At 34.0% G+C, this 17,402-nt stretch overlaps 2 protein-coding genes and 1 long non-coding RNA gene across 3 annotated transcripts; 1 reads left to right on the forward strand and 2 right to left on the reverse strand.

Annotated features, from left to right (window-relative positions):
- Positions 1-157: 157 nt before the first annotated feature.
- On the reverse strand, positions 158-994 carry LOC122722122. The gene is made up of 2 exons (XR_006349014.1): positions 948-994; positions 158-781 (listed from the first exon to the last, which is right to left on the reverse strand). It is a non-coding gene; the product is annotated as an uncharacterized LOC122722122 (long non-coding RNA).
- On the forward strand, positions 319-4,930 carry LOC110603352 (glutamate receptor 2.7). The gene is made up of 5 exons (XM_021741054.2): positions 319-758; positions 1,916-3,231; positions 3,337-3,649; positions 3,756-4,162; positions 4,249-4,930. Exons 1-5 carry the CDS (start codon positions 473-475, stop codon positions 4,828-4,830), a joined length of 2,904 nt encoding a protein of 967 aa, XP_021596746.1. The 5' UTR covers positions 319-472; the 3' UTR covers positions 4,831-4,930.
- A 582-nt stretch (positions 4,931-5,512) lies between these two features.
- Positions 5,513-11,607, reverse strand: LOC110603135 (histidine kinase 5). The gene is made up of 12 exons (XM_021740825.2): positions 11,063-11,607; positions 9,460-10,393; positions 9,136-9,192; positions 8,772-8,999; positions 8,590-8,683; positions 8,150-8,487; positions 8,000-8,049; positions 7,529-7,869; positions 7,265-7,368; positions 6,357-7,139; positions 5,971-6,132; positions 5,513-5,754 (listed from the first exon to the last, which is right to left on the reverse strand). Exons 2-12 carry the CDS (start codon positions 10,204-10,206, stop codon positions 5,632-5,634), a joined length of 3,027 nt encoding a protein of 1,008 aa, XP_021596517.1. The 5' UTR covers positions 10,207-10,393; positions 11,063-11,607; the 3' UTR covers positions 5,513-5,631.
- Between the last annotated feature and the right edge of the window lie 5,795 nt (positions 11,608-17,402).

Here is a 17,402-nt window from a genome sequence, read left to right on the forward strand (position 1 = left end):
ATTAAAATGGTCTAAGCCATAAGATAGATTGTAGGCTTTATTTATTGCCACTATAAACAGTTCGTTTTACATAAAAATTCAAATTTATTATAAATTAATATCTGGAATATAGAAAAATGGTTTGGCAATGACTTGAGACTATGGGGACAAGACTGAATAGAATTAAAAGTAAGTTGCAAAGTTTGATTTGGTCAAGATAAACCATTTCTTGTTAGAAAATTAAGAAGTAAACGATTCTGCTACAAGACAAAGTTACATCTTTGACTACAAAACTCAACCTTCACTGCACGCACTCCTACTATTCAGGACACTTTTTTTTTTTTTAATCTTTATTTTCATTGTGGAGCCTTTATATCTCCACATCCTTGTGCATCCATCTTATATATATTCCTTGTTATAAATCTAACAAGTTGTGTTCAAAGGAAACACACCAACCACTTCATTTCATTTCAATCAGTGTAAGCATCCTAAGATGAGGAGGAGCCCTTCAAAACCTGCAGCTCTATCGTTGTCTCTGGTTTGGTTTCTTTGGTTGACAGAGATGAACATGATGATGATGATGGCGCAAAGTCAAAACACCACAATCTCGGTGAATGTAGGAGTGGTTCTTGACCTGGAGAATCCTGAAGCCAACAAGTGGTTGAGTTGCATCAACATGGCCCTCTCAGATTTTTACGCCGCCAACTCTAACTATCAGACAAGATTGGTCCTCCACACCAGGGACTCCATGAGGGATGTTGTTGGTGCAGCTGCTGCAGGTGCGTTTTCATCTCTCTCTACTCTTTATTTGTCAAGGAATTAGCATATTCATTGTGAAGAAATGTTCAATGGGTTCAAATTAGACTTGATTAAATATGAACCTTGTTGGAGCTAAACAAATCAAATATAAACTGACATTAAAGAAGTAGAAAGGAAGACAACATAGACATGAAAGAAAATAGACTCACAGCAGTTGCAGGAAGAAACCCCTTTTCTCTTGTATTTTAAAGCACACTTACATATCATAGAACATCTTTTGCTTTACATATATATATTTACAGAGATACAAGAGTTTCAGAAAATTCTAGATTACACTTGTCAACAAAAGTGTGGCTTGATAAGACACCACTAATATTCTCTAGAATTAACTATAGCTATATTTAAATTATTCTGAAAACTCTCAATTCTAACAAACCTGCGTTTAATTATTCAGACAAGGACGTGCACAGCACATGAAAGTGGGAGATTTTTTTTTTTTTTGAAACTAAAACTGGGAGGTTTTAGTATAGTATTGTCTTAATCATATATACCCGAAATTAAATTTACTGATAGGCAGAAGCAGAATAGTAATTTTTTAAAATGTTTTTTTTTTGTAAAAAATATTGTTAAAAAAAGAGAGATAATGTATAAAAATGAGTTGTTAATTGGATGATAGCAAAAGGGTCATTGTTTAGGAGCAAATGATGTGGAAACTCCATAGATACATACGTGGTTTGGGTGTTTTGATAGAGAGGTTTTCAGAAATATATGTCATCTGCATCTCTTAAAAACCCTTAATTTAAGTTGTCACCTAAGCCGCGGTGTTGACTAGTAATGAACGGATTGCTTGCTTCATTACGCAGTGTTGGTTTTAATATCATTGATTTAAATGCTTATTTTTTTAAAATAGCCATAAAATTTAACCGCTTATTGATTAGATAATTAAATTTAGTCACTATTTTAATTATCTCATTTTATTTAAGCAGTTAAAAGCACTAAGAAATTAACATTTCACTCAAATAACATAGAATGATGAATTTGTACAACCTTAGTAGTCTGAAGGTTCCACTTTCTTACGGAAGACCAACATGCATTTAATCAGTAATGACTCTTTTTTTTTTCTCCCTCCTTAAACCAATTGCTGACCACTTTGCTTCCCTTGCCAAATAAATCTCAGCTCTGGACTTGATAAAAAATGTGCAAGTGCAAGCAATCCTGGGGCCAAATACATCTATGCAGGCTAGTTTTGTTATTGATCTTGGAGAAAAAACTCAGGTACCCATCATATCGTATTCCGCATCAAGTCCTTCTCTTACTTCCATCAGAAGTCCATACTTTTTCAGAGCTACACAAAATGACTCTACTCAAGTGAATGCCATTAGTGCAATAGTTCAAGCCTTTGGGTGGAGAGAAGCAGTGCCTGTATTTGTAGATAACGAGTATGGGAAGGGAATTATACCTTATTTAACTGACGCTTTGCAAGCAATTGATACCCGGGTCCCCTACCGGAGTGCCATTTCTCCAGCGGCCACCGATGATGAAATCTCGGAAGAGCTTTACAAGTTAATGACCATGCAAACTAGAGTTTTTATTGTCCACATGACACCTTCTCTAGGCTCTCGATTTTTCATCAAAGCAAGCGAAGTTGGAATGTTGAGTGAAGGCTACGTTTGGATAATTTCTGATGGGATGATTTCTTCTATATATCCACAAGTCACTGATTCAATGCAAGGAGTATTGGGTATTAGACCTTATGTTCCAAAAACTCAAGCGCTGGAAGATTTCAGGGCTCGATGGAAAAGAAAATTTCAGCAAGTTGATGGTGAAATCAATATTTATGGACTGTGGGCTTATGACGCTGCCACTGCATTGGCCATGGCAACTGAGAAAGCTGGCATTGCAAATTTTGGCTTTCAAAAGGCAAATGTTTCCAACAATTCAACTGATCTCTCAACTCTTGGGTTCTCTCGAAATGGTCAAAGTCTTCTTGAAGCATTATCAAACACTCGTTTCAGAGGACTTACAGGAGATTTCCATTTTGTTAACGGGCAGCTCCCAGCTTCGGCTTTCCAGATAGTTAATGTGATTGGTGAAGGAGCAAGAGAGCTTGGATTTTGGACACCTAGAAAAGGACTTGTTAAAAAATTGAACTCTTTAACGAACACAAATTTGTACTCTACTTCCAAGTCCAATCTAGCATCTGTAATCTGGCCAGGAGATTCAACTTCTGTTCCCAAGGGTTGGGAGATTCCAACAAATGGGAAGAAACTGCGAGTTTTAGTGCAAATGGAGGATGGTTTCAATGAATTTGTGAAGGTAGCAAGAGATTCTAGCACCAACACCACAAAAGTCACAGGATACTGCATAGATATATTTGATGCTGTAGTAAATGCACTACCTTATGCTGTGACTTATGACTACATCCCCTTCGCCAAGCCTGATGGTGAGAGGGCAGGAACTTACAACGATATGGTCTATCAATTGTACTTAGGGGTAAGGAAATCTTCTAAATTCTAATGTTTCTTCTATGGTTAGATTAACCTTGATACAGATCTCGTCAATTTCCTGTTTAATGGGTATTTTTTCTGGATAACACAGAATTTTGATGCTGTGGTGGGAGATACAACTATAATCGCCAACAGGTCATTGTATGCAGACTTCACATTGCCTTACACGGAATCAGGGGTATCAATGATTGTGCCCACCAGAGACAAAAACAGTAAAAATGCATGGGTTTTCTTGAAGCCTCTGACATGGGATCTTTGGGTGACAAGCTTCTGTTTCTTTGTTTTCATTGGATTTGTGGTTTGGGTTCTTGAACATAGAATAAATGAAGACTTCAGAGGACCTCCTTCACATCAAGTCGGCACTAGCTTCTGGTTTTCCTTCTCAACCATGGTTTTTGCCCATCGTAAAATTCTCTTCCCTTTTGAATTTATGGAACTAATTAACAAGTAATGCTTCAACTTCGAGCGCTGATACCCTTTCTCGTCATATTTTTCAACTCATACTTACAGGGGAAAGAGTGGTTAGCAACCTGGCAAGAACAGTAGTAATCATATGGTGTTTCGTTGTATTGATTCTCACACAGAGCTACACCGCCAGTTTAACTAGTCTTCTCACTGTCCAGCAGCTGATGCCCACTGTAACTGATGTCAATCAGCTTATTAAAACTGGACTCTATGTGGGCTACCAGGAGGGTTCTTTTGTTTTGGGAATCTTGAAACAGTTGGGGTTTGATGAATCGAAGATCAAGGTGTACAATTCTACTGAAGAGCTCGACGAACTTTTCAACAAAGGAAGTGGAAATGGTGGCATTGCAGCTGCCTTTGACGAAGTACCCTATATAAAGCTGTTTCTGACAAAGTATTGCTCCAAATATACCACTGTTGAACCCACATTTAAGACGGGTGGATTCGGATTTGTAAGTTCCCTGACCCTCTTCTTCTCTGTCTCTCTCATCTATTTTCTGCTTGTGCACTTACACATTTTTTTTTCCCTGGGTTTCAGGCCTTCCCTAGAGGATCTCCCCTAGTGCCTGACGTGTCAAGGGCAATCTTGAACGTAACAGAAGGAGATAAAATGAAGAGAATTGAGCAAAAATGGTTTGGCAAACAAGGCATTTGCCCAGAGACAAGCACGTCTGTTTCTTCAAATAGCCTGAGTCTCCAGAGTTTCTGTGGCTTATTTCTAATAGCCGGAGTAGCTTCTGTTTCAGCTCTCGCTATATTCACAGCCATGTTTGTCTATGAACACAGGCAAGCTCTGATACCCTCCGATTCAATAGCTTCAATATGGAGCAGAATTCTTTATTTGTTTAGAATCTTCGACCAAAAGGACTTGAAATCACACACTTTCCGAAAGAGTGAAGTGAGTGAGATTCAACTTACACTTCCACCTAGTATGGGTGCTCCAAGTCCATCCATCCAGTCAGTCCACTCAGATTTCCCTATAGAGCAGAGAACCTCTTCAGCAGAATATGGTGATCCAAGTTCAAGTGAGCAAGCACCTCAGGAGGTAGTTATAAGCATTGAAGTAGCCAAAACGAATCAAGAAACGCCAGTAGCCATTGAAAGAACTCGTGACAATTGATTTTTATTGTAAACCCATCAGCCATAGTTTTAGTACTGAACTTATGATCCGTAATCTAGACTACATGTCATTACACTAGCGCTAAAGTTTTTGTTCTTTCCATTTGCATTACATGCTAAGAAGTTTTACATTTGCTTTAGCTACAAAATATACTGGCTTAAAGTTAGAAAAAAAGAAAGAGTTAAATACAATCAACTTGCTTCTCAGCAAAAAAGATCATGGTTTTAAGTTGTAACTTGGAGAAATCTTGTAAGATAATGAAATTTTACATGATTTTACAAGATGACGAAGTCTAGGGAACCACAGAGTTTTTCACTAAATTATAACTTTTTTATGCCTAACATATTTAGAAAACCATCCCTGTATTTATACATATTTAAAACACCATCCATATATTTATATTTAGTGATATCAACATAGCACATCCAGAAATCTATTTAGCACCAGCAGGTCTAATGTTCAATCTGCACTGGAATGTACTTGTTTGGAAGGTAATTATATTTTCATTAGAATGGATTCCAGTCACATCTTTGAATTTGTTGTCAAAGGGATCCAATTACCTTTTAGTCCTGCATTACCATGTGGGAGACATCTCTGACTTTGCTTTCAAGTTTTAATTCTTTACCAGGTCTTTGAAAGGGCGGAATGGTTAAAAGTTGTTGGAAAAAATGGTAAAGAGAGATTTGTACAACTTGATTTTCTACTGAGATGCTAATTGCTGCAAAGAACTTGATACTGAGATTACAAAAATTTCCTAGCACTCTGTCATTCATATACACAAGCATAAATTTACAGAAGGTATCAAGGAAAATATTGTTCAAAACACTCTTTTAGTTTTTGGAAAGTGACAGGCTTTGAAATAAACGAGTCCATACCGTTCGCATAACATTCATCTGCACTCTCTGACAATGTATTTGCAGTCATCTGCATTTAGCCAACTAAATTTCTTAGTGTACTTAAAAAAATATAGGGACTAATTAAAAAGCATATCTGTTGTTCAGGGTAATTCAGCTAGTTCTATGTATGTTTTTTCAATTATAAGCATGTGTTAGAAAAACTAACAGTGAATGAAATAATTTGTGAACTAGAAGAAGCAGTGCAGAAAAAATTTCAATGGTTATAAGGAGTAGAATAACATACCGCAATTATAGGGGTCCGCTTTCTAGAAGGCATAGAACAATTTGATGAAGGTGCACGCAATTCAATCCCAGCTTTAACTGCCGCATCCCAACTTCCAGTTTCTTCAAAAGAACGAATCAGTTTGGTTGCTTGAAGGCCATCCATGACTGGCATGCACACATCCTGCAAATGTAGTATGATAAGACTGTAATTAAAACTTTCAGGTAAGTGCTCAAATCAAATTAACACCTTATAACTAAAGTCATCCTAGTTTTTTCTTAACTTTTTCCCTCACTTGATAGAAAACCAAAGATAGTTGCTGTTTGTTGATGTGCATACGTCCTCAAATGTGAAAAAGTAGCAGAAAGAATTTCCAACAAAATAAATTTCAGAAGCCTAGAACTTACCATCAAAACAAGATCATAACAATTGCCCTGAACTGCTTGCACGGCTTCAACTCCATTGTTAACAACATCTATGGAAAGGCCTAATTGCTTCATCATTGATAGAGCCACCATTACATTAATCTTGTTGTCTTCTACGAGAAGGATCTTAGGCTGTAATTTTGTTGTAGCCACTTGAGGATTGCTGCCAGAAGTGCACTGGGAACTTACTTCAGATTTCTCCTGTGCCTGACTTGATACTTGGGATTCACTTGTTTTTGGCCTTGAATCCACTTCTCTACTACATTCTGTGTTTTGCAGTTTCCTATTTGTGTCTTCTTGACACTGCTTGCTTCTACAAGCTACATTCCCATTAGCAGGTTCCAAGCTGTGAGTAAAAGAACTTGCAGGTTCAGATAATGTGTCAGCAACTTCAGCAGTAGAACAAGCATCCTCAACAGATGCTGTCTCTTTTGTTCTATCATTATGAGGGAGTAATGAGTAACAACTGTCTGGGAATCCATTCAGTTTATGAGAATTAGCAAAACCAATATTGTTTGGTAATAATTTTTGAGTCCTGGTGGATCCATTAGAGAATAGAGAGCCCAAAGTACGTGGTTGGAACAGAAAGTAGCCAGCAGTTTCATCTTCTGTTGCAGCATCATGATCAGTCATATCTGACAGCTCATCAGCATCATCAGAAGAATCATCGCACATTGGTGATACCTTGTATGGTAAAACAAATGTGAAAGTAGACCCACAGTTCACTCGGCTAGACACAGTGAGACGTCCACCCATCAGCTCAACCTAACCATATGCATAAAAATGCTCTTCAATATGTTATGTAAAAAAAATCAGTATTCAGATAAACTACTGTAATTTTGTAGACAAGTGTATATGCAAGAAGAACGTTTGATGGTAAGAAACTTCACCAGTTGTTTGCATATTGCAAGTCCCAAGCCCGTCCCACCATATTTTCGAGCATGATCTGCACTGACTTGCATGTATTTTTTAAATAGAGTAGGTAAAGCATTTTCTGTTACATAATACCAAGAAAAAGTAGTTAGTACTTCTATCATAATGATCAACTTGCAAATATATCTGATAGCTAGATCATTAAATTAATACAAAAATTCCATTTATTGTTTGTTTCAGTTCATTGCTTAAAGATGGAGTCAAGTCTGATAGAAATGCACCTGGAATTCCAATTCCAGAGTCATAAACATCACAGCGTAACCACACAACGGTTTCTTGTGATTGAGGTTCCTCCAGTTTATCTCCATCCATGGTGTTCCCATTTCTACCAGGAGTTACAGGTTCACCATCAAGTGAATGATTTTGATGAGGAGTGTGGGAACCATTTCGATCATTATTAGTTTGAGACGCCAATGTGCATTTCTCCTCTTTTGATGCATTTGTGGTTAAATGACCACTGGATGACTTCTGATGGTTTCCTTCTGCTTTTCCAAAGCATGGATCCGATACCACGTAAAGGTTTATCCCTACCTTCCCTTCGTGGGTAAATTTGATTGCGTTGCTGTGAAAAACAGAAGTAACAATAAAGGATCAAAATCACAACAATTTCACCCTGCTCTAGCAGACAAATATTGCAAACAGTATACATATAATAATGTTCAAAAGAAAATTTGAATGCTGTGATTCTATACCTGATCAAATTGGTAAGAATTTGTCGAATTCTTAGAACATCTCCAATGACCTGAATCCATGCATGATCATTAAAAAGAAACTCAAAAAACTAAACAAATAACTGGATAAGTGCAGAAAACAGTGCTCTGTTTGTTTTAAGATTCTCTCACCACAATAGGAACATCATCTGCTATGTGTCCTTCCAATGTCAGAATTTTTTGCAACGATGCAGCAGCTGTTTGGAGTACATGCTTTACTACCTCTCTTGGTCGGAACTTCGTGGCTTCCAATTTCATTACACCAGACTCAACCTTGGAAAGGTCAAGTATATCATTTATAAGTTGAAGGACCAGATCCCCTGAAGATATCATGACATTCAGTAGTTGTCTTTGCTCACGGTCAAGATGTGTGGTGGAAAGAATCTCAGCCATGCTAACTACCCCAGAAAGAGGAGATCTTATCTCATGAGACATAGTTGCTAGCATTTGTTTTGCACGCATCGTCTCCTCTGCAAAAAAAGAGTGACAAAGCAAGATCAGTGGAACTCCTATCGGAAAGTCTGTCCTATATACAATAAGCTACTAAAAAAAAATTCACCAAATAAATGAACCTGTTATATGGATTGTTTTATTCAGTTCTGTTTCTTTGGCTTTCTGCACTGCTATCTCTTCTCTAAGCTTTGCCATTTTCTCTCTTTTCCGCACCTGTTGTACAAGTAAAATTATAAATCCCCATTACTTTTTTTAGTATAAAGAAAGATGCTGATAGAGAATCAAAAGGAATCAATTTTACCTGGTCGGTTACATCCATTCCCATGTAATTTATCCCAATTGTCTCCCCCGACTTGCTAAATACAGGTTCTACGTAAATCAAAAATATCTTTGTGCCAAATAATTCCGTCTCAAATGTAATTTCCCTCTTTGCTGATAATCCTTTTTCAAGAACTTCTCTCTTGAAATCTTGTGATTCTTTAACTCCTGCTCCTGTAAAAATTTCCATATCTGTTTTTCCCAAAATGTCCTGAAACGACAAAATTGGAGAAAAATATCAGCATTCTAGCTTCACTAAAGCAAACAATTCTGTGGAAACAACAGGATGAACTTCAAGAAGAAACGTCCCACATCAAGAAGAACATGTATCAGTTTCAATTTATTACCTCCTCTTGCAAACGTGGAAAATGATTGTAGATAAAACGATACCTTAGCTCTTTATCCTGAACAAAAATATGTTGTTAGCGAATAAGCCTTTCTATCTAATGAGAAAAGAATAATAGTAAAAGAGTAGAAAGCATGCATTGTTCATCAACCAATCAGCTTACTAAATTCAGTTGCAAGTAGAAAACACTGTTATACCACTGCAGTAAAACAGCTACAAGTCTTCAAATTCAGGCAGTCATTATATGACTAAGTGGAAAAGGCTCCAGTGCTAGAAGCAAAGGTTCCTATGAAAAATCTTTGAAAGGCACTTGATTCATGATTACCTGATGACCCATGACAACAGGAGCATTTTGAAGTATAAAATGTAAGAAATTGTCTGCTCTTTTCAGAATCTGGGATAATTCTTCTACTGGTGAGGACTGCCTTTCCAAATTTTTTACACTTTCCTGTAACTTCTCAATGAGCGCTTGCTCCCTCTGGATGCTAGCCTCCAACAATTTCTCTAAATGCAAGGCTCGCTGCTTCCAGTAAGCGACAGTGTCATATTCTGCTTCTACTTCTACTTTCTTGTTTTGAACAATGACATCTTTTTTTCTTCTAGGAAGATCTTGATATATATCAATAGCTTCATCCAATATCGACACTGGACGTTTATCACCACCATATCCTTCTTCCTCAAACCGAAAATTTTCTATTATCTCTAATTTTTTTAGCTCAACTTCCTGCCTTTGCTGGCTGAGAATGTCAAGCTCTTCTCTGAGAAGTCGTACAGCAGTTGCCTGCTGATATTCCCAATGTTTTACAAGGTACGCTAGCTGAGAAGAGCCTCTGTCAGTGTAATTGGTTAGCTCTATAAGACGGTGGAAATCAACTATAGTTGGCTCCTCAACTATAGTAACTTCCTCCAACATATCTTGATCCCCTCTTGGCTTTTCTATATTATACGGCTTTTCACTATCAATATCTTCAGGCCACATTGAGACTACTTCGATATCCATGTCTTCAATTTGATCAATTTGATTACCCTCCATTTTGCTGAAGTTTGAATCGCTTACATCCACGTTGTCCATCTATAACATTTACGAGAACCACGGGGCATGCAGCAGTCTATGCATCTCAGCCAATTTCAGTGCAACAAACTAAACCTTTCACTTAGATCATACTGGAAGACAACAAAGGTAGATAATCAACCATACACTAAGCTCCACTTTCTTTTTCAAGGAAAAACTCGATACGTACTTGGACCTGCAAAGCAAACTAAATTGCAGAAAAAAAAATCACATCCTGAACATCACAAAGAATAAAATTATCATCCAACCAAATCTTGAAGATAAACAATGACAAAGTTAATACCAAGACGAAGAAAAATCCTGTCAAATACTACAGGATTAATCAAAGGTGACTACTGTGCGATGAACATAAAATTAAAAATTGAAAAAAGTAATTAAGTTATGAAAGTGACTAATCTTGTAAACTAGTGAAGGGAAGAAAAAAAAAAGGAATTTTAAAAACTAGGATGCTGACTGAATAGCTCATAGAAGAATCAAAAGGCAATATAAAGAGTCCAAAGAAAACCAAATAGAAAATTTAATTCAATCACAGAATTCCGTCATTTCAACTTCCAAAACAGAACTGCCAAAGGAGGATGTTAGATTCAAATCCCATCATTGAATTCAAACGGATACCTGATATAGCATTAATAGTTGAGCAAAAGAAGAGCTTCGTTAAACGTGAATATGAGAAAATTTTACTGAAAATCAAAATGTGTCATTCTCCAGAATTCCAAACTATGAAGCTGAAAATTAGATCCACGAAGCAGAGCAAGTCAAATAAAACAGAGACAGAAGTCGAAATTCAAAACTGTGATAAAATCCAAAGAAATTACAAAACCAGAAGCAGGACATTGAATCAGAAGAAGCAACTAACCTTGGTGATTGAAAGAAGGAGAATCTGTGTAGAAAGGAAAAGGAAGGTTTGGTTACAGAATGACAGCCACAAACTTGTGTGACTGTAAATCTGAGGAATCTGCTAAACTCAACTGCTGTCTACTGAGTCAATAGTTTTAACCAATGGAAGAGAGAGATAGAGAGGAGAGCATGTGAAGGAAAGGAAAAACAAAAAACGTGGTGAGAAGAGAGGCCCAGGAAGCCATGTGCATTTGGAGGTCAAAGATAATAAAAAAAATCGTCTCTTTCTCTCTCTCTTAATCTATCTGGGTTTGTTTTTGAGGTTACATTCAGAGACTTCGACGATAAAAAAACGCTACATTCAATCAATCATAGGTAAGCGGAGGCTTCTTCCTGCAATTTTTATCTATTTTTTCCATTTATTTATTCTGAAATGGAGGAAACTATCCTTGTTCCCCGCCCTCTACCGTTTCTAGGTGACGTGTTCTGGACGGCGCGTAATGTTCATGCTCTATATGATGCGGCGTGAGATGAGGACAGACAGCGGCAGTTTCATGGACAATGACACTGCTGGAAAGCCTCTCTCTCATATTTATAATCCAAGATCTATAACATGGATTAGTTCAATGAGTAGATTAATTAAGTTAGGCATCTTGGTTCTGGCCCACCGAATTAACTTCCAAGTGAAATTCATCGGTCGGGCGTAAACCAATGGAGCTCAGCAGAGTTTTCCAAGAGTTGAAGTTCCGTTTATCAAATTTTCTTTTTTTTTTTTGTGATTGAGCAAATTTTAAACTCAAATCGAATTTTTGAAAAAAAAAATATTTATCTAAGAAATAAATTAAAATGAATCATAATTTTATCGAACTAAATTTTAAATAGCCATGAAACGAAATATTATATATAGTTTCAATAACTTTTAATTTACAAAATAATAGGTGTAAAGCTAAAAAATTTTAGTGGAATATATTCACTAATTGACTTATAAACTTATAAATAAATAGATTTTTAAGTCTTAATAAGTTGAGTATATGTAAATTTAAATTTATTTTATTTATTAAATAAATTTAAAAATTAAATTCGAATTTAATTTATTTAAAAAATAAATTGAGTCAAACATAAAGATTTTTAAGAAATTATAAACTAAAATATTAAATTTAAAAAAATACTATCAATAATTTTTTATAATAATATGATCAAGTTAGAGTAAAAAATATAATAATTTGATATCTCATTTCAAAAAAAATAAATAAATAAAACATATCGTATGGTGAAGAACCTGGCAAATGGAGGGCCTCCTTTTAGCGTCCCATAGCTTAATGTTTTCCCTTGTTATATATATCTATACACACACATAGTTTATGGTTTTATGCACCCAAACGAACTAAACCATTTCCTTCCCCTAGCTTTCTGGCGTTTCTGCTTTGTATATACCAATCCTCACATGACCCATCTGACTTACCTTTATGCAGGGAATATATTATTTTTTTATTTTATCAATTTATTATTATTATTTTAAAATTATTATTTTTTTATTATATTAACATATAATTAACAAGTATAATCCTATTTAATTTTATAGTATTTCTAAATTAATCTATTATTAATTATTATTTTTTTAAATAAATATTTAAAATATTTTTTAATATTAAATAAAATTTAATAATTTTAAGGTGAATATAATTGAAACATCAATAAAAATAAATTATTTTTTAATATGCCTGAAAAATTAAAATGAATACAAATTATAAAATAAAATCAGTATAAAATAAATACATATTCAGAAAATAAATTTTTATAAAAAATAAATAAATTATTATAATTAAATAATAATCATTGTCGTCTATTCTATTTTTTATTGAATAAAATATATTTTAATAATAATATTATTAATATTTATAAATATGTTTTTTGATATAAATTATTGATTAATTATTTATAATTTATCAGAATAGAATCAACTTTTAATGATATTTAACGTAAAAAAAATCTCTTTTTCTATAATAGTAATATGAAATTCATAAAAAAATAATACTAGTAAAATAATATAATATTTTAATAGATAATTTACTATTAACATTTTATTTTTCTAAAAGAAATAAATATTCTTATCCATTAAAATTTATTTTCTTATAATTTAAATCATATAAATAGATTAATAATTAAATAAGATAAATAAAAAAATTATTATTTAATAATAAAAATAATATAAAAAATTAAATTAAATAATGAGCGAATAATTTTTAAAAAAATTTAAATAGAGTCTTGAAATCTTAAAAATGAAAAATAAATTTTTTAAATTGAAAAATAATAGAAAAGATAAAGGACTAATTAATTATTTACTGATTTTGAGCATAATTCTAAAGTCATATATGTTGAAAATTAAATAAATTTAACTTGATTAATTAAAAAATTAATAATCGAACGTATGCGTGAGTGTTGGGTTAATCACCTAAAATAAAACTATAAGGTAAGAAAAATTCATTGTAAAATAGATAGATAGAGGAAGAGGGGATGATTAATGGAGACAGCATTCCTTAATACACGGATTAGTCGATTAAATAAAATAATAATCAACGTGGTACACTCCCTTTCACTAGTTTTATGCAGGATGGTTAATTGATTAAGTGTTTTGGGAAATGACAACGACTACAGAAATCCACAGCAACTGCCCAATAGGAACAACCTAACAATTAACTAACTATTAATTATGCCAATACCATTTTATGCAATTCACCGATTACTACTATTTTTCCTTTCTTTTTTTTTTTAAAAAAAAAATTTAAACCACCATTTTCTTTGTCCATTGTGTTTCTATGTTTTTTTTTTTTATTAATTAGCTATAAATTTTAATTATTTAATTAGTTTATATAATATTAACTGATTAAATGTATATTCATATAAACTGTAACTCTATATTGCTTTACTCTTAATTTTTGTTTGCCATAGCATTTTTTTTTCTTTTTTTCAATTTCCGGTTTGGGGGATAGCCTGTGGAGGCAGTCACATGCCCTTGCTTTATTCATTTCTATATCCCTTGGCCGGCTAGGGAACATGTGCTTTATATATATATATATACATAATTTTTTTATATTTGCCAGCTCATCTCCTCAATCAAATTGTTTAACTATTTTATTGTCTCGTTAGTAAGATAATCGACATAATAAAGTAAAAAAAAAAAAAAACAAAAACCATTAGTAAGATTTTACCAAATACCAACTCAAAATTAAACTTCAACTCAAAGTTGACATAAATTAGGATCAATTAAAATTAATTTAAATTTAATTAACATTAAGATGATCTGGTTTACTTATTAATTAAAATAAAATTATTTAAAACAATAGGTATTATATTTAAATAAATTGAAGTCGAGATCAAAGTATTAAAAATTAATTTAATTTCAATGTTCTTATTATTTAAATTAAAATGATTAATTTTAAAATAATCTACATTAAACATCCGAAGCAGAATTTTGACCTTTTTATCATTTTTTAGTTATCGATTTTTCACGGTGGATCAGATGAGCCCTCGTGTAGTAAAAAAATGCATGGATCTTGTAGTAAGAACTTTGAAATTGTTACGACATGAATATCTACGCTGCTTGTCACGACACGCATAGCGTTGGCTCTCAAACCGTTCGTGCAATGGCATACGTGTCAAATTCTTAATGCAGCTTTCAGAATGATTGTGATATACGTGGCGCGTTTGGAGTGGAAAAGCAGAGTAGAGGCATATGCTTGGACTAATGCGTAAAGGCCAAAACTGGCAAAAAACAGGGACAGCAAGCTGGCTCGGCTCACGTTAATGATTTAACTTTTTTTTATTATTATTATTAGCTAGGAAATGTAGGAGATGCTTTCGTCATCAGATGTCAGAAGGCAGTAGCAGCCAACAGGTGGGTTTGCGTTGGGGTGTGGGGTCCACAGATGCTCCTGTCAATTAGGTGCCTTTTCAAGGTACAGCGAAAGTAGCCAACCCCCCCCCCCCCCCATTATCTCTCCATTTATCTATGACAAATAGTCGTATACTAGTATTTTATATTTTTATACAAATAATTAATTTGTTTTCTTTTTCATTTTTTGGCTTATTATTCTTTTCCTTGACCACGGTCCAAATTTAATTGTTAAGTCTTTTTTTTTTATTTACTCAAAATGAATTTTGAAAAATCTATCAAGTTGTCTACAATTTCATAATAATATTTAACACATAAAAACTACTTAACATTAATGTAACCTAAGTATTAAAATAACATTAAATTCCACAAAATTTAATTAAATTGTCATAACTGTAATTCATCAAAATATATTAGAAACTCTAAATTTTTTGAAATTACGAAAATTTTCACATAACTGTTTTTTCTATAAAAAAATATATATTATACTACATTAATGCAATCAGAATTTGCAAGGAAAAAATGAAAAAATGAATGGGTATAGGTAATTGTTAGATGAGAAAGCAGATTGCTGGAAAATTAATGACAAATAAAAGAGATGGGAGGCAAGCAAAAGGGAAAGGAAAATGGGTTGCTCTTCTGTCAAACATGATGGACTAGAAATTGGGTGATGCTATAGCCTACAATCTCATAATAATAAAACACCTTATAAAGCAATAATTCTCCAATAAATATATATCTCATCCGCAAGGAACCACCAACTAGCATAATGCTACATGCAGCTTTTCTTATTTTGTCCCCGTATATATTTATTGTAAAAATAATCAGCACACTTGTAATTGATAATCAAATAATTATTCATGCATTGCACTCCCTGAATTATTCTTCTATATATAGAAGTTTGTTAATTTTCCAATGCATTATTCTTCTCTATAATTAACACAAATTTCCATGAAATCGTTTCTTAATTCAATTGGCACTCACAAGCAAGAGTTAGCAAATGAGCAATCCCACTCCCACTCCCACTCCCCACATAGATTGCGAATAGATCCGTACAAGTTGCGTTTGCATAAACATGGATCAAAACATGGGACCTCGGTTGAACCGTCTAAATATGAATATCCCTCAAATTCCGGAGCCATGTAAGGAACCTTCGTCCAAATTGTGTACTGTGATATGATCACATATTTGACAACTCCATGACAAAAAAGAATGAAACGCCTACGCAAGGGCCTACCTCTGCATTTCTTATAGCCCATATCTGTGGTTTCAGTGTATATTGAAGTTACTGTTCCTATATCTTTTGATACGGCCTCTCTCTTGTGCGTATTAGAGGCTAGATGATCGCCTGTTTAGCTAAAGCTCTTCAAGTTATCATTAGTGGGCAACACCACTCCGGATTTTGTTGCTTAGCATCCTAATCCGGACCTTTATTATTAATTTGGCATGGTAATTATGAGACAAACAAGTAACGTCACTTGTATACAAATGGTAAGTTTGTTTGTTTGTTTCTAGGGTAAATATTGGAAGCTCATGCCAAAAGAGATTGCTTAATCATAGAACCACCATTGTACTACTGCGACTCTCTCTGCCCTCAAATCTATGAAGATTATTAGCCCTTTTCTTCCTCCATGCACCTACTCGACCCAACATCCACTTCTTTACAATAATAATAATACATAATGTATGTGTGTTGCTTTCTGGCTAACACGTGCCCTAATGCCACATGGCGATCCATTCCAATAATTGCACCACACGTCGTGTCACTATTTGTCTTAATTATGTTTATATTATATGAATGAGGCAGTGCGGACCGAAGAGCATTAGGAGAGACGAATTGGCCTTGGTTGCTTTCCCCTCCACATAAGAAACAATGCTGGTAATTAAAATAAACCATCAATACAAAGACTTAATAATACTTTTTTTTTTTAAAAAAAAAATCATTAATTACGAGTAATTTATTAATATTTATACTCAACACTATAGTGTCCACCATATGTGGTCTTATTATTATAAGACAATTAACTTGCTGGCAGAAAAGTTAGTCGTTTTCAAATTCAGCAAGCACTACATAAGAAACCATTTCACAAACATATATTGGCAGGTGGATGCCCAAAGAACTTCGTTTTTTAGCAAAATTTAAGATCAAACAAAAGTTAAAAATGTTGGGGTTGTTGGCTTAGGCCCATTGGAGGTGATTGTGCCTCATTCAATTTCGTTTCGCTGTTTGTCGAATGAATCCAAGTCTCCTGTTTATGTTCATCTATGCTTTTTGGGCCAAAGCCCAAATCCTTGTTTATCAAAATTCCAATCCCCATAAAAACGAAGTGAATGGATAACAATTTAATAAGAAGAAAAGGGCTCTATCTTGCAAGAAAGATCATGTTAAAGGATCACATCAACGATGTCTGATATTATATAACTCCAAGACAAATCTCACCGACAGCATTTACGAGCACACTAGAAA

The sequence above is a fragment of the Manihot esculenta genome, chromosome 16 (genome assembly GCF_001659605.2).
Source record: "Manihot esculenta cultivar AM560-2 chromosome 16, M.esculenta_v8, whole genome shotgun sequence".
Lineage (NCBI taxonomy): Eukaryota > Viridiplantae > Streptophyta > Magnoliopsida > Malpighiales > Euphorbiaceae > Manihot > Manihot esculenta.

Excerpts from the sequence above, each read along its gene's own strand:
- LOC110603352 (XM_021741054.2), top strand. The coding sequence starts at position 473 with ATGAGGAGGAGCCCTTCAAAACCTGCAGCTCTATCGTTGTCTCTGGTT. Across the intron at positions 759-1,915 it reads TGTTGGTGCAGCTGCTGCAG|CTCTGGACTTGATAAAAAAT; the intron begins GTGCGTTTTCAT and ends AATAAATCTCAG. Across the intron at positions 3,650-3,755 it reads AACCATGGTTTTTGCCCATC|GGGAAAGAGTGGTTAGCAAC; the intron begins GTAAAATTCTCT and ends TCATACTTACAG.
- LOC110603135 (XM_021740825.2), bottom strand. The coding sequence starts at position 10,206 with ATGGACAACGTGGATGTAAGCGATTCAAACTTCAGCAAAATGGAGGGT. Across the intron at positions 7,870-7,999 it reads ATTCTTACCAATTTGATCAG|CAACGCAATCAAATTTACCC; the intron begins GTATAGAATCAC and ends TGTTTTTCACAG. Across the intron at positions 6,133-6,356 it reads GTTATGATCTTGTTTTGATG|GATGTGTGCATGCCAGTCAT; the intron begins GTAAGTTCTAGG and ends CTACATTTGCAG.